At 46.1% G+C, this 16,812-nt stretch overlaps 1 protein-coding gene across 1 annotated transcript in view; it reads left to right on the forward strand.

Annotated features, from left to right (window-relative positions):
* The window catches only part of C2CD2 (C2 calcium dependent domain containing 2), a gene marked incomplete at its 5' end in the record, with an annotated part of 71,777 nt that extends 63,297 nt beyond the window's left edge, over positions 1–8,480 (forward strand). Inside the window, one exon of the mRNA XM_008052863.1 lies at positions 7,027–8,480. Within this exon, the coding sequence (XP_008051054.1) occupies positions 7,027–7,247 (221 nt within the window). The remainder of the gene's footprint in view (positions 1–7,026) is intronic.
* Between the last annotated feature and the right edge of the window lie 8,332 nt (positions 8,481–16,812).

The raw sequence follows: 16,812 nt of genomic DNA on the forward strand, positions 1-16,812 counted from the left end.
TCCATGTTTTTGCTATTGTGAATAGAGCTGCAACAAACATGCGTGTGCAGATATCTTTTTTGTAGAATGATTTGCGTTCCTTCGGGTATATTCCCAGCTGGGTCATATGGAAGGTCAATTTTTAGTTCTTTCAGAAATCACCACACTGCCTTCCAAAGAGGTTCCTAGAGATTCCCACCCCAGCACAGAAGTGTTCCTTCTTCTGGCATTGTTTACCCCAAAGGCAATTGTGTGTAGTGGCTGAGTTGAGACCGACTGTACAATTGCTATTTAGAAATGAAGATGGAAAGTCTCTGTCTATGCTAAAAGTATTCGTGGTGGACAAGCCAGACTGCAGACCTGATATGAGTTTGCGTTGCTAGAATGTTCTCTCCTACCCCTTCATGCCTCTCTGGAGTTGTGACTCATTCCAGGAATTCTGCCCAAGCCCTTGCTGGAGTAGGGTGCTTTGCTCCATGACATGTGCCCCCCCCAACCAGGGCTTTGATCGATCCATCGTCTCTGGCGGCCCTTCCCAAGGGCCAAGGATGTGCCCTTTTTTCCAGACACCTAGCTAGACACTTCTGAGGGGTAGGACCCATCATCTTCCAGCCCAGACTCTGCCCTTAGCAGCATGGAAGAGCGGGGCATGGGAATATGGTCTTCAGAGCTGGAAAGCCCGGCGTTATACTCTGGGACCCTGTTAGTAAATGTGTGACCTCTACAGGTCATCATCTAAGCCTCAGCTTCCACATTTGTCTCTACAGAGTCCAACAGACATAAATAGTTAATTGAAGAATCCGCTTTAAAATCCAGTAGATAGGAAAACAATAACCAATTTTTTAAAAATTGTAAGGGGAAAGGCCAGGTGGGGCAGCTCACTCCTGTAATCCCAGCACTTTGGGATGCCGACACAGGAGGATTCTTGAGCCCAGGGGTTCAAGACCAGCCTGAGTAACACAGTGAGACCTCATCTCTACAAAAAATAAAAATAATTAGCCGAGCATGGTGGCATGCACCTGTAGTCCTAGTTATCCGGGAGGCTGAGGTGGGAGAATTGCCTGAGTGCGGAAGGTCAAGGCTATGGTGAGCCATGCTGGTGCCACTGCGCTCCAGCCTGGACAACAGAGTGAGACCCCAACTCAAAACAAAACAAAGCAAATATGCCATGCAAACCTTTCTAGTCTACATGTAGATTGAATTTCTTGATATATTATCTTAATATGGCAAGAAGTAGAATTTCAGGCATTAATAGTACAATGTCACTTATAGAATATATAGTGAATGCTCAAAAATGTGCAGACTCCCTTCTGAAAGTCCTTTGAACACTGCCACGCCTCACTTGTCGCCATGTCTGGACTTCCCTCTTAACCTGGGCCCTGTGGGTTGGCTATGTCTGCCTTCTGTCCACATGGTGCTGGGTATGCACACCCGAGAGTGAAGTGTGAAGGAAGGAATACGAGACAACAGCATACAGTAATGCCTGCCTCCTTGGCTCTGAGCTGTCCCTGAGTTGACAGCTGTGGCCTTAGGTGCTTTCAGTACTCATGGCCATTTGACCCTGCTTGGGCTAGCAGCTGTCAACCACAACAGTATGTTGGAAAGACCTAAAAGGTTTTTTTGGGGCAGGGGGAGTTGAGGTCTCACTCTTGCCCAGGCTGGAGTGCAGTGGCACAATCATGGCCACTGCATCCTCAACCTGCTGGACTCAGGTGATCCTTGACCTCAGCATTCCGAGTAGCTGGGACTACAGGTGTACACCACCACGCCTAGCTAATTTTTTTTATTTATTGTAGAGATGAAGTCTCACCAATTTGCCCAGGCTGGTCTCGAACCCCTGGGCTCAGGCAATCCTCCTGCCTCTGCCTCCCAAAGTGCTGGGATTACAGGCATGAGCCACCACACCCAGTAAAACTTGAGAGCTTTTGAATTATGCTCATACTCAGGTATCTCCCTGGCCCCATCACATCAGATTTTCCAGAATAAACCTGGGCATCTATAGTTTTTTGCTTCCTTCCTTCCTTCCTTTCGAGTCGGGTCTCACTCTGTTGCCCAGGTTAGAATGCAATGGAACAATCATGGCTACCGCAGCCTTGTTTTTCTGGGCTCAGGCAATTGTTCCACCTCAGTCTCCTAAGTAGCTGGGACTACTCTCAGGCCACCCTACCCAGCCAATTTTTTTTGAATTTTGATTTTTCTTATAGAGACAAGGTCTCGCTGTGTTGCCCAGGCTAGTCTTGAACTCCTGGGCTCAAGCAGTCCTCCCTCCTTGACCTCCCAAAGCTGGGATTATAGACATGAGCCACCATGCCCAGCTAGCATCTGTAGTTTTTAAAAGATGTTCCTGATTTAGGAGTGTTCCAGGGTTAAGGACACTTCTTCACTGTCCCCTGTGCTCCCAATTCTCCCACGTGACTGCCAGGGTTCCATGTACTGAACAGGAGGATATGGCAAGGTATTTCTGGACCCTCATCGTAAGTCAGATGCTCCCCTTCCCTTTCCTGGGTATCCTAGTTTCCTAGGCCTGTAACAGAGTACCATAGCCTGTACTTTAAACTATAGAAATTAGGCCAGGCATGGTGGTTTACACCTGTTATTCAGCACATTGGGAGGCTGAGGTGGGAGGATTGCTTAAGCCCAGGAGTTCAAGACCAGTCTGGACAGCATAGTGAGAGACGTCATCTCTACAATAAATTTTTTAAAAATCATAAAATTAGCCAGGCATGGTGGTGCATGCCTATAATCCTGGCTACTCAGGAGGCTGAGGTGGAAGGATCAACTAAGCCCAGGAGGTTGAAGCTGCAGTAAGCCGTGATGGTGCCATTGCACTCTAGCCTGGGTGACAGAGTGAGTCCCTGATTTAAAAAAAAAAAAAGGGAATTTTGATCCTATTGTGGCTCTGGAGGCCAGAATTCTGAGATGGAGATGTCGACAGGGCTGGTTTCTTTTTAGGTCGTGAGGGAGAGTCTGTCCAGGCCTTGCTCCGGCATCTGGTGGCTGCTGGCAAGCTTTGGTGTTCCTTGACTTATAGAAGAATCACCCCTCTCTGCCTTCATCTCTGTCTTCATCTTCATATGGCTTTCTCCCCTTGTCTCTTTACATTGTCCTCCCTCTGTGTGTCTGTCTCTGGGTCCCTATTTCCCCTTTTTCTGAGGACAACAAGCATATTATTATTAGGCACCACCCTGATGACCTTACTTGATGACATCCACAGAGCCCCTATCTCCAAATAAGGTAACATTCTGAAGTATTAGGGGTTAGGATTTCAATATATGAATTTCTCCGAGACACAGTTCAGCCGATAACACTGTCCCTGCTCATACCTCAGGCCCTGATTCTAGACCCCAGGCCAATTTCAGGGCAAGGACAAAGCTGAGATTGACTTTGGAGACAGACCCTTCTAGGAGAGACCCTCTTACTGCCAGGGGTCTTGAGTCCTTGGGTCTGCAGTTGACCTGGGGAATGGATTGGTGCATCCCTGAGGAGGGTGGTGGGGATATCAGAGCAATCCAGGTGAATCTCAGGGATCCTTGCAAATTGTCTTCCTCTCCTCTGTTCCAAATGTGAGAAACCCATGTTAATGTGTCCTTCTGGGACTCCAAGGTCAACCCAAAGCAGAGCCCAAGGCAGGAACCTACAGATCAGATATACCACCTAAATACCACCTAGGTCACCCCCTCCCCCTACAACCTGAGGTCACCTGATAGGCTCAGAGCTCCCTCATAGCTGGGAGTTCCTTGCCTGGAAGCCCCTGTTACTGTACCCAGGGCATTTTCCCAGCAGATGCCACCGATACATGTCATTTGACCTGCAAATTAACCATGTGGCACTACCAAGAATCTGCCCCACTGGCCAAGCTCCAAAGTCATGTCCGGTTGGTGGTAGTTGTTCAGCTGCCATGATACACCCTATGGGCAATTTTTCATGATATACTGCATTTTTCAGGAATGACACTGATGTCCCACGGGAGGGGCCCTCAGGTCTACTGACAGGAGTGATGTCATTGACACCTTTATCCTGTTGGGGCGATGCATAAGTTCGTAGCGCTTTTACTTGCCCATGGAATGCAAATGTCATTCGATGGTTGACTGGTCATAGTTCATCACATTCGCCAGTTCTCGGTCGCCCGACATGGATCCTCTTGGATTAAAGTGTTAAGACAGTCTTCATCAAAGCCCGATGGTCTTCCCGAATGTGGAGAGTCACTCAGGTCAAAGTGGCCCTCTTTGAAACGCCAAAACCACTTTCTTGCCGTTATTCCCCAATGGCATTCTCTCCATATATGGCACGAATGCTTCAAGCTGCCTCTGCTGCCTTTGCTCCTCTGTTAAATTCAAACAGAAGACTATGCCAGAAGGGTTCATTTCTTTTTCCCACTTTTCCATCTTCTTTAACCCACAAATAGCACCAACTTTCTTCAAATCTGCAAAATGCAAGACATATTTACCAGCACAATATTGTCACTCCAAATGACAAATGAAAACAATAAACTCCCAATACCTGCAGTGTTACCATGCCAAAAGCAAATGCTACGAACTTATGCCTCCACCTAATACGTACCCTTCTTCTTTATTCCCTTTCCAGCAGTCTCTGGAACCCCCATATGCAGGATTCCAACTTCAGATCATTGTAAAAAATGTCCTGATGTATCTTTTATAGTCTGAGTAACGCTCGACTGCTCTCCCTTGATACCAATAAATCAAAGGGGTGGGGAACTGCCTGTAGAAAAAGGTTTATTTCTGAATTTGAATCCAGGGAGCAGAGCTGGGCTTCTGGCCTCTTTGAAATGGTTCTGCACACCTTCCAAGTTTTACAGTCTACGTTTATAAGTTCAGGGTAGTTAGTACCTATACATTGACTACGTGACTAGCAGAGCATTGTATAGAACCAAAGTTATAGCCGCATTTTGTCAATAATGACTGATGTTTTATGGTCCCCATTTCCTGGCACTAGTTACCAGAGGTATCTCACAGTTTTTTATCAGTAACACCCGGCAGAAGCGTTAATCAAGTTTGCTGTCGAGTAAAGGGAGTTAACAGTACCTAAGACATCATCCATTACATTGTTATATGCAAAAGTTCTACATATCATAAGCCTTATGATTACATTGATATAAAAGTTATACAAATCCCAAGACTTTACCTTGATACTATATTATTCAAACCTGTGACTACTAAAAAAAGGGAATAAATGGGGATTTACATCTCTCAGTTAATTGGACACAGTCAGCAGAGAAGCTAAGGATTCTTTGATGTTAGGTGATAAGGGGAAGGCACCTTTTGTTAGCTCTCAGGAACGCACTGGAATGCTTGAACCCTTGCCATACTCTTCGCTAGGGACTGTGGCAATATGGACAGACATTAGTGAGTCTTTGTATCAGTTCTTCATAATAAGTGATTTGGTTGTATCTAAAGAGAAAATTTAAAAATTGTTTAAAAATTATTTTTAAAATAGTTAAAAATTATTTTATGGCAGCTTTGACTAGATTAAGTACAGCCCATTGCATGAGCTCTCTATCTTCTCAACTTCTGCCCTAATCTGGGTAGAGCAAACAGGACAGGGAAGCTCACACTGAAAGTCAGGCCCTGGAAGCAAGCCTTTCCTCACAGTGAGTGTTGATCATATGAAGATTCATAGGCAGGTCTCTGCCAGGTTTCTCTGACTGCCCTCAGATGCCACAGGTGTTGCCTTCCATTTAGAAATTTACAAAAGTGAGCTGATGTCCTTCACCCTCTCCTCTGAATCAACATGGTGGTTATTTGTATATGACATGGCTATTGACATGGCTGTTGGATATACCTATCACCAAAAAGTATGAATTACCAAATTAAGCATAAAGCTCCTCATCATGGTGATCAGACCTGTCTTCTTGCAATGTCATTAATACCTACATGAAAATGGTAATAAATTTCAGTCTAGCTTGAAATACTCCCTTGCTTGGCTAATAGGATGTTAAGCTAATCTGTTAATGGCTTACGCCTGTAATTCCATCACTTTAGGAACCAATGTGGAGAATTTCTTGAGGCCAGTTTTGGCAATATAGCCAGACCCCATTAGGCTAAACATTTAAAAAAAATTTAGCTGGGTGGGTGGTATGTACCTGTAGTCCAGCTATCAGGAGGCTGGGGTGGGAGGATCATTGTCTTTGCACTCCAGCCTGGGCAACAGAGCAAGACCCTGTCTCAAAAAAAAATGAAAAGAAAAAAGAAAAAGCAGATGGACTTTTTTGCAAAGTGGGCTCTGACCCCCACTACATTAGCTTGTACTTGATCTTCAAGGAATCATTGCTGTTGAAGTTATCATTGTTGCGGCTGCTAATTTTTTTTTCTATTCCATATGCTACTACCTACTATTATATACAGATAGGTTGAACCATACAAAGTTGAGGTTTTATAGGTCAAAAATGCAAAGTCACACATTTTAGGTGACTTGGCCGTTTGAATAATTTATATAAAATATAATCTGGAATTATTTTTTAAAAATCTTGCTCCCCAAAGAACAAATATTCTTTAACTTTGCTAAGAAAGTGAACACCATTGTTCTCAGTGTTCTTAATTTGGTTGTATGAGGACCATCCTTTCTGGAGTACAATACTGCTTTGCCATTACACTCTTCCTAATGAAGAGAGGTGGGTGGACCAGAGGGGCCTCCATTAGGTTTGACTAGGGAGTCAATGATATAAACATCTTCCCTGGGAATAGCTCCCAAGTGGTACTCCAGGTTCACTGGTTTTTTGTTGTTGCTGTCTGGCTATGTTACCTAGGCTGGTCTCCAACTTCTGGCCTCAAGCCATCCTCCTGCTTCCGCTTCCCAAAGGCTGGGATTACTGTCGTGAGCTACTGTGCCCAGCTCTACTTCTCTCTCCTCTTAGCATCTTGAAAATTCTAGTTTTATAAAAGTCAAATTCCAATTGTTTTTCTTATGCAAATAGTGATAGTACATTGAAGTAGTAAGCTAGCCCCTTAAACCTCCTTTCCTGTTTCTGTTGTACTAGTCATTGGGCATTTCATTCCAGCCCACCTGACCAGCCCCTTCCTCCTCTTCCAGGAGGAATTCTAAGGAAAGGTGCGAAGCTGTTCTTCCGCCGGCGGCATCAACAGAAAGACCCAGGCATGAGCCAGTCACACAATGACCTCGTGTTCCTGCAGCAGCCAGAGGGAGCCCGGAGGAAAGGGGTGACCCTCACCAGGATCCTGAACAAGAAACTGCTCTCCAGGCACAGAAGCAAGAACGCTATGAATGGTGCCCCCGTGGAGCCCTGCACGTAGAGCCCACGGCTTGCACTGCCAATCCGGAAGACATGCACCGCACTGACTACCCTCACTGGGACAGAGCGCCAGCGTCAGCCTGCTGTCAGATACCCCACTTATCTAGCTGGGGTTTTTCCCCCCAACTATCTATTCTTTTAAAGGGAAAAAAGGTCTGAGTCTCCAGTCAGGAGGCTTCCCCCAAAGAGGACTGAGAAAGCCCAATTTGCCACCAGATGCCAAATGAGACCCGAGAGCACCCCACTGCTGGGGCTGTGCTCAAGTCCAGGAGTCGGGGTTAGGTTTGAGGAGGAGATCTGCATCGTGAGTGAAATAATATGCTCTCTGGACCCCGTGTGGGGGCAGGTTGAGGGACTCGGTTTTACCCATTCTTCACTCTAGCAAGTGGTATTTGGGGTCCATGCTCGGACCATGTCACAAAGAGGAGGTCCCCTCTGTGCTGTCATTTGTGAATGGAATGGATGGGTCACCTCTCCTCCTTTGCTGCTTAGGATAAAAAAGTGCAACTGGCCCTGAGCACATGGAGGTGGGACACGGGCAGGTCCTTTGAGAGAGAAATTATGATAGGAATGGAAATGCTATGACAGATATAGAAGACGTTGGCCTTTGATATTAGCCATAGATCTTGAACACTTATGCAGACACTAAGTACATCCTATGCATATGATGCTGGACACTTTACTAAGTTCACCTTGACCTACTCGCAAGTGGAACATATATACATTCTTATGTGGTTTTTTAAATTTTTCTCTATCACATCAAAAGCTCGAATGAGACCAGTGGAACAGTGGGCACCTAGATTTTTTTTTTCTGGACTGTCATACTTGCTAAACAAGAGCACAGCAAGCCTGTCAAAAGAAGTTAGGAACAAAGCGTAACACTGCTCATAGAACATGGTGACCACACGCATACACGGTTTTTGCCAAATACCGCCTGTAGCCACAACAAAGAACCTACAGGGCAGTAGAGGAAATTGTTTTGTGTCTCAGGTGTTGGTCTTAGGGATGGAAGTTTCTTAACAAATGGGCCAAACTTGCATGAAATTCCTTCTATGAGCTCTCAGAATGTTATTGCAAACAGTGCTCTGGGGCACATTGTGGGGTGCCCCCATTCTGAATTCCAGTGGAAAAAATGACAAAAGTGGCCCACAGTTTTAATATTCCTGTGTATCTTTCCACCCATATTCCTCATTAGTCACCTTTCTATTTTGGTTCATTCACAATTTTCACCCTCATCCACTTCTTCTGAATGTGTCTCTTCCAGTAGATATGCTCATTAAAGAGCAATTTTCATTGGGGGAAAATGTTTTGACATTTTAATCACATGCATTTTCCTCCTATAAGATTTAAAAGGATTTTCTGACAACTTGACCTCTACCGGGGATTCAGAATTGGGCGATCTCCTTTCTGTCGACTCTTTTGTTCATCCTTAAGCATTAAATATTTCAGGGATAATAAAGCCATTGATGAGCAAAAATGTATATAGAAACCAAAGTTATACAGTAGGGATTTCACTTTAAAATATAAACTGAAAACTTATTAGGTGTTCAAGGAATTATCAAATGACTTTAAAATGACATTTTCACCATGCTTTGTTTTAAAAAATTTATATTCCAATTTGATTCATCGTGAAATAGTACTCAGAGTTTCAAAATATGTTAATATACCAAGTTAGTTCCCAAAGTAAGTAATCACTAATAGGTTTTTGGGATGGATGGTCACTTTAATGTTTTGTTTTACTTGAAGTTTTACTGTTCTTGGTCATGTGGGAAACAGAACCTGTGACCTGTATGAATTAATTTGAAGAGGATATCATACATCAGAATTTCAGACTCTGATCAGAAGTTTTTAACAGTTTTTTGTTTGGTTGGTTTTGGAATTCAAGTGTGAAGGTATTAGAACTTTAGATTCAGCTTTCTTGCTCTTAAAAAAGAAAGAAAGAATGTTTTTAATCATCACATTCCCAGACAAACCCCACAAACATCCTGTTCATGGTCAAATACCTGTGTCTAATTGAGCCTATAGTTGGGCTCATGCTGTCTCTATCTAATGGCCTTTTCTGAAGTTACAGAGAACACTATTTCAGCAGGGAGTTTAGGAGGATGTGGAAAAGGAAACACATAGGGAAGCATCAGGGTAGCTAGTGAGAATGGGCTGTATTGATACTGTGAATGTTTCTTCTCCAACCTGTCTTATCCAGGGTTTGTTTTCTTCATGGTGTAGGGTATTTATAAAGCAGGTGTCATTAAGGTTAAGGATCCATGAAGATAACACACTAAATGCTCAAAATACTGATGTGTAAATTACCTTCATTCCTTCACCTTTTCTAAAAACTTTAGTGGCTTGATGGTTTTGTTTTTTGTCTTGATGAGATTTTTGCAGAGTAGTATTTTAAAAGAAATTTCTGACTGGGTGTGGTGGCTCATGCCTGTAATTCCAGAACATTGGGAGGCTGAGGCAGGAGGATCGCTTGAGCCCAGGAGTTCGCAATCAACCTGGGCAACATAGCAAAACCTTGTCTCTAAAATAAAAATGAAAAAATTAGCCAGGTGTGGTGGCACACACCTATAGTTCCAGCTACTCAGGAGGCTGAGGTGGAAGGATTGCCTAAGCCCAGGAGGTCGAGGCTGCAGTGAGCTGAGTGAGCCATGATCATGCCACTGTACTCCAGCCTGGGTGACAGAGTGAGACCTTGACTGAAAAAAAAAAAAAAAAATTCCCCATGAACACTAATGTTAATGTATGTCTGTATCTCGGGAACCAAGTGCTCATGTCGGATTTAGTGAACTTCCCATCCTTCCCCCGTTTGTTTAAGGATGAGCCTATGTTCTTTGTGAGGGAATGAAATGGAGCTTTAAGTGTGTGTACCTGCTCCTGTGTGAATGTAGCAATAACAAAAGTAGTCATCTTCTTGTTCCAGTTGAAACCTGCTGTGGAAAAGAGCATTTAAAGAGCACTTTATTTTAATCAAGTTTCAGGTCCAAAACCAGCCTTGACTGCTACTTGACCAGTTGCCACCCAGTGACAAATTAGGTGCCATCTTAGATTTTTTAGCAGAAAGGGAAAAACTCATTTCTATTGCAGGTATTTTCTGGGTAATAATCTCTCAGCTCTTAGTCTGGAAACCCCAAGTACAAGTGGGTGGATGTTGGAAGTCAGAACACTTATCAATCAGATGGAAAACATGTCTAGGAACTGGCATAGACCCCAATGCCAGGCTCTGTCTCCACTGCCCCAGTCTGGCCCAGACATGATTACCAAAGCATCCAGCATGGGGACAAGGCCATTGCTGAATCCTGCAAAGCAAACTCAGGTTACCTCTAGTCTGTGACCTCTAGCATTCCTCTGTTATATCTGAAACCCTTTCACCTGCCTGGTTCCCTCACCAACAGCCGGACAGTCACGTACCATGTATAATTTAGGCTTGTGTCCCCCCCAACATTATGTCGAAACTACATTTTAAAAAGAGAAGAAATAAAAGGTTTTCCAGGTCTGTAGAGAGGTTTGCCTTGATGCTGGAGTGTGTGACAATGTGACAATGATTGTATTCCTTGGTAGCACTTTAGAAACACGAGTCAGCCCTGTAACCATTCTGTGCATTGACTCTGGGCAGGTTCCTTTTGAGAAGATGTGGCTGGAACACGAACAATCTTTGAAAGAAATAAATGTCCACGAACACTCCATGCTGAGTTGTTTTTGCCAAGTCCTGTGCTCTCCCAGAGGTTCCAGGGTCTTCTCTGAGGCTCTCTTTCATCAGGTCGCTGCGTGTGACCAATCATGGCCAACTGACGTAAGAGAAGAGGCAGATACTGTGCCATGCCTGCTTCGTCCTTGCTTAGTACTTGATGAAGGACTTGCTCCCGAATGTGCTTCTCGCATGATTTTGAGACTGGTTGGCCTCCTGTCTAGGCCTAGGGCTAACATCATTCACTGTAGAAAGTGTTTCATGTGAATTTGTGGTATGTGATGAATTGTGGGTGCTACACAGGGCTGTCAGCCCAGGTAACCCCAGTGGCAGGGCCTGGTGTGACGAGGGCTGCCACCCCAGTGGTGTGACGAGGGCTGCCACCCCAGTGGTGTGACGAGGGCTGCCACCCCAGTGGCAGGGCCTGGTGTGACGAGGCCTGAGGGTGGCAGGGTTGGCAGTGACAGCAGGGTGCAGGGGTGCAGCTGTGGGAGTGAAACTGGAGAGGTGAAGCTCCCACAAGGGTGAATGTCAGGTGGCCCACCTACAAGGGGCCGCTGTGCCCCCACACAATCCACAGGGCCTTCTGTGGATCCTGTCCACTTTGGAGAGAGGGGAACGTGTTCATCCACCTATGGACTCTGGTTGTCAATTCCCAGCCCCAGTGGGCAACCTGGGTAAGTGCAGAGAGGGACAAGTGCCAGCTCAGCCATGGGTGTAATGGTGCATGGAGCTTGCAAAGGTTCTGGAATGGAGGCAGGGGCAGTGGAGCTGAGTGGTCGCAGACATGTCCTGCATGGCTCCCTGTAGGCATCTGGCTGCCTTTGTGGTCATCAGTTCCTGTGGCTTCCTTGTGTCTCCTTTCCATCCCCTGCCATCAAGTTCCCAGCCCTCTGCTCCCAAACTTCCGCCCTTCCTCCTAGCAGTCCTTCCTCCTCCCACCTGCTAGACAGACAGTGTGTTGTGTGGCTGCTGTCACCTGCCTTTCAGGTGGGGATTGACTCCTCAGGAGCAGAGAGGGACACACGCTTTGCATCTCAGAGGAGTGGTCACCTGTGGAAAGGAAGCCCCAGGCCCAACCCCATACTGATGAGTTCCAGCTGAGATTCTAGATCCTTAGCTCTGTTAAACTGGACACTGCAAGTGGCCATGGTAACATATCTTGTTTGGAATTAGAAGTGGTTTAAGATCCGCTGATTGAACCGTTGCTTCCCCTGTGTGACCAGTGGCGTCTACTCTGTGCCAATACTCTGGGAGGAAGCTGGGTTGAGTTGCTGGAAAGCCAAGCTTGTCCTAATTCACCCACTTTCCTAACCTGATCTCCAGCTGGTCACCTCCAGGTGAATACTGTGTCCTTGCCAAAGCATCTACACGGCCCTGGATGGATCTGTAGCCACCTGGGCCATTCTGGAATGTGCGCTCTTGTTCCCAGTCATCATCCCTCTTCTAATGGCTGAACCCAGCTCGAGTCCCGCCTTCTCCGTTGAGGGGCTTGACCACCAAGAAGGCCAAGCTGGGTGCTTGCATCACATGGTTCGAGCCCTGGTTCTTGGGCTTTGCTGCCTGGCATCACTCACCCTCTACACTTGCTCCCCACAGGAACTGACTTCCTGTATCCCCTGGCTCAGTAGTCAGCATCCACCTAGCAGAGTGATGACAAAGGTCAGCTGATCACCTGACCTACATAAGCACACACAACAGCTTTGCTTGCATCTATCCGACCCCCCGACCCAGGACTGGATTCAGGGACAGAGCAGGACACTGGCAGGAATGACACCATGCTGTTTTGACCTCAGCACCCCTACAGATCAGGGTGCTGTGTGTATATGTTAATAAATGCATGTTGATAGAAGAGAGAATGCAGGCTGGGTGTGGGCTCATGCCTATAATCCCATAGCTGTGAGAGGCTGAGGCAGGAGGATTACTTGGGGGCCAGGAGTTTGAGGCTGCAGTAAGCTATGATCATATCACTGCACTCCAGCCTGAGTGATAGAGATCTTGTCTCTAACAACAACAGATCACTCACATAAGGGGGCTAGACTCCAGGTCAGTTGATACAGCACAGTAGCCTCCCTGGAAAGAAAGCTGTCCAGCACAGACTCCCCTTCCCAGTGGTGACCTAGAAGCATCAACTTTCATATGCTGACCATGGCTCACACGAACTCTGTATCCACAACTGTCCATGGTGGAAGTTGCCAAGTTACACCTTGCATGGAATGGGCATTCATAACTAGCTGCCTGCATATTTATAGATCTATATTGATGTCACCAATATTTATAAAGTTAGATGGTTTGGTGCCTCGGGTACCCTATAGAAGGGTTGTCAGCTGGTGTTCACCCTCCCAGGTGCAGCACTGGACTAAGCCCAGGGGATTCAGGGGTTGATATTCTAGTGGGGCAACGAGCATAGCTTTTTTTTTTGAGTTACATTCTCACTCTGTTGTCCAGGCTGGAGTGCAGTGGCATGATCACAATCATCACGGCTCAGCAGCCTCAACCTCCTGGGGTCAGGCGAGCCTTCTGACTCAGCCTTCCAAGTAGTAGCTGGAACTACAGTCGTGTGCCATCACACCCAGCTAATTTTTTTCACCTAGATTCACCAATTTTACCACATCTGTTCACTCTATTCATCCATCCATTCATCTATGTCATCTATTTATCTATCCTATCTATCTACCTGTCTGTCTGACTGTCTCTATCATTGTTCGGAGGCATCATGACACTTCACCCTAAATCCTTCAGGATGCTTTTCTGAAAATTATGGCACCTGGCTATCATACGTTCCTACAATGACCACCCTTGGTCATTGATTAAACATTGATGCAATACTGTTATCTGGTGTCACAGTCATATTCCAATTTCTTTTGCCCCAATAGCCTTCTTTATATATTTTTTCTTTTTTTCTGCCCATAATTCACTCAAAGATTGCATCAGTGTTTTTTTTGTTTTGTTTTGTTTTGTTTGAGTCAGAGTCTCACTCTGTCCCCAGGTTGGAGTGCAGTGGCACAATCATGGCTACTGTAGTCTCAACCTGCTGTGCTCAGGCAATCCTTCTGCCTCACCTTTCCAAGTAGCCGGGACTATAAGCATGTGCCACCATGCCCAACTAATTTTTTTAATTGTAGAAATGAGATCTCATCAAATTGCCCAGGCTGGTCTCAAATTCCTGGGCTCAGGCAATCCTCTCGCCTCTGCCTCCCAATGTTCTGGGATTACAGGAGTGAGCCACCGTGCCTACCCTGCATTAATTGTTAATAAATTTGGTACTTTTAGAATTCTGGAGGTGAAACTGCCTTAAAGGTATTTTTCCAGACTTTACTCAAGGAATATACTGGACACACTGATCATTCTCTTGAAGATGTGGTGAGCATTGTGAAAACGAACCCCTGCCCTGTGCTGTATGTATTGGTATGGGAAGTAGCTGAAGGTAGGTTGAGCTCTTTTACCCATTTTCCAGTTATTTGTACTTGTTTTTTGCTTTCCTGTAAACAATCTGTTTTTGTTCATGTATGATGAGAACTATTTCATGTGCAGAGGCCAGAGAACCAGTCTCGCAGGCATTTTGGAATCGTGACATCACTGGAGACGTGTGTGTGTGTGTGAGAGAGAGAGAGAGGTGTGTGTATAGGGGTGCATGCATTAGCTTAGTGGGTGGTGGGAGGGCAGAGACCTGAGTAAAGAGATGGCCGTGGGAAATCCAGAAAGTGTTTGAAGGATATAAGCACAAACAACCTTGAGCACAGTCTTGAGGGACAGGAGTGGGGTGGGATGTCCCAGCTGGGTGTGAATGAGCAGGGAAGAGGAAAGGGTGAATGGTGGGATGAGCCAGAATGATCTGGGAGGCCATGGGTTGACCTACTCATGGCCATGGCAACTAGGAAGGCATTGAAGAATGTCCAGCAGAGAGGAAAGAGCCCCAGAAGAACATGAGGGCAATGGCCTGCTCTCTCTCGTCACCCCAAGGATGTGCCCAGGCGCATCTGACGCTTCCCTTTCGATGGCATTTAGTTGTGACTAACCTTATACATATGAGAACAGAATTACTTTTTTGGATGGCGGGCCCCTTATAGTAAAGGCTTCTACCACTAGTTGAGTGTTCTAAGGAACCCATCCGCATCAGTGTGCTAGTGTTATTGGGAGAGGCTGCGTTCAGCTTCAGTTAATTTCTTTTTTCTTTTTTTGGAGATTCTTTCTGTCCATTTGCACACTTCATGATGGATGACTTATACGAACAACCTGCCCATACCCCGCTGAGTGTACAGCAGTTTTTGACCAAAAATGGCATGTCCTCCCTAAAGTCCTCAACGGGAAACTTTTTGCCGATGTGGAAGAGGTGGAACAAAAAGTGGCAGAAGCACACTAAAAGGCATCAAAATCAATGAGTTCAAAAACTGTTTGGAAAAGGCATCTTGATAGGTGCATTGCATCAAGTGGAGAGTACTTTGAAGGTGACTGAAGTTTAAAATTTAAGAATAACAGCACATTTACATATAAATTCCGGGGTTTTCTGGGTTCCCTCCTTGTATGTCTGTGGGATCATTTCTGCACGTGGAATTGCTGGGTCAAAGGCTATGTGCACTTGGAATTTCTATGGATGGCCACAAATTACCTGGATGGAATCTAAAACAATGAAATTCTCTCACCAGCAAAGAATGAGAGAGCTTGTTTCTTTAGTTTCTTCAAAATTATGCTATTAAGCTTCTTAAGAACTTCTGCTAATCTAATAAAAGTTATCTCACTACAACTTTGCCTTTCCTCATCTTATGGTACAGTTGAATAGCTCCTCATATGCTTAAGAGCCATTGTACTTTCTTTTCTGTGAACTGTCCATATACTGTACTTTGCTCATTTTTCTATCAGGTTTTTTTTTTTTTTCTCGTTTAATTATAAGAGCTTCACATATATAAGGGAAACCAGCCCATTTGTGGTGTCAATTTCAAATCATTTTCCAGGTTCATCACCTCTCTTTTTGAACGGAGGTTTTTTGCCAGGCAGCCATAAAAAAGACAGTTTACTTCTCTGAATCTGAGAGGCCAGGACTAGATAGATGAAAAGGTTTCTCCAACACTTCTCAGATTTTGTGTTTGCACAATCATTTATGGTGGAGAAGTGGAGATGCCACCCAAGTCCCAGGGCTTGCCAGGGGAGGCAGAAACAGTGCCAGGCCCACGGTTCACCCTGTTTTCAAACTGTGCATGCCGCCACTTTGCTACGGTGTGGGTTTCAGAAGCCCAATCTTCCTGGGTTCAAATCCCAGCTCTGCCCCACACCACAGGGGTTGCCTCTCTCCACTTCATGGACATGTTGGGGGAGAGTAAACATGTCTATTACACGGAATAGAGATCCTACACTACTGGCCACATTCAGAAGTCATCATGAATGGGCGGCAAGTCCCAAACCTGCTTTAGAAAGCAGTTCCAACCCATTCACCCAATGTCTCCCAAGTTTTCTCCCTCAAAGAAATTAAGGCCGGACGCAGTCACGGGAAGAAAGGCAAAGAGAGGGCTGCCCGCCCGTGGGGACGACAGGCACCGTGCCTCGTGGGAGGGGGTCGCGCGTGGGGGCCCCGGGGAAGGGCAGCCTGAACCCACCCAGCTTCTCCAGACTGGGCCGGGTCCATGCCGTCAGCTGCTTCGTGCTCGCTGCCCGCGCCGCCATCACATGTACAACCGCCCGTCCTCGCCGCGCGTGATCCCGTCCCACTCAAAGGCCCGTCTACGCCGCCCGCGCCCTTGTCCATCCACACCGCCAGCGCCCCCGTCACATGCCCACCTCTTGTTCACGCCGCCCGCGCCCCTGCCCATTCACAACGCCCGTCTACGCTGCCCGCGCTCCAGTCCCGTCCACATCGCCTGTCCTCGCTGCCCGCGCCCCCGTCTCG

This window comes from Carlito syrichta, unplaced genomic scaffold (genome assembly GCF_000164805.1).
Source record: "Carlito syrichta isolate Samal-C Ts95f unplaced genomic scaffold, Tarsius_syrichta-2.0.1 Scaffold287598, whole genome shotgun sequence".
In the NCBI taxonomy this organism is placed as follows: Eukaryota; Metazoa; Chordata; class Mammalia; order Primates; family Tarsiidae; genus Carlito; species Carlito syrichta.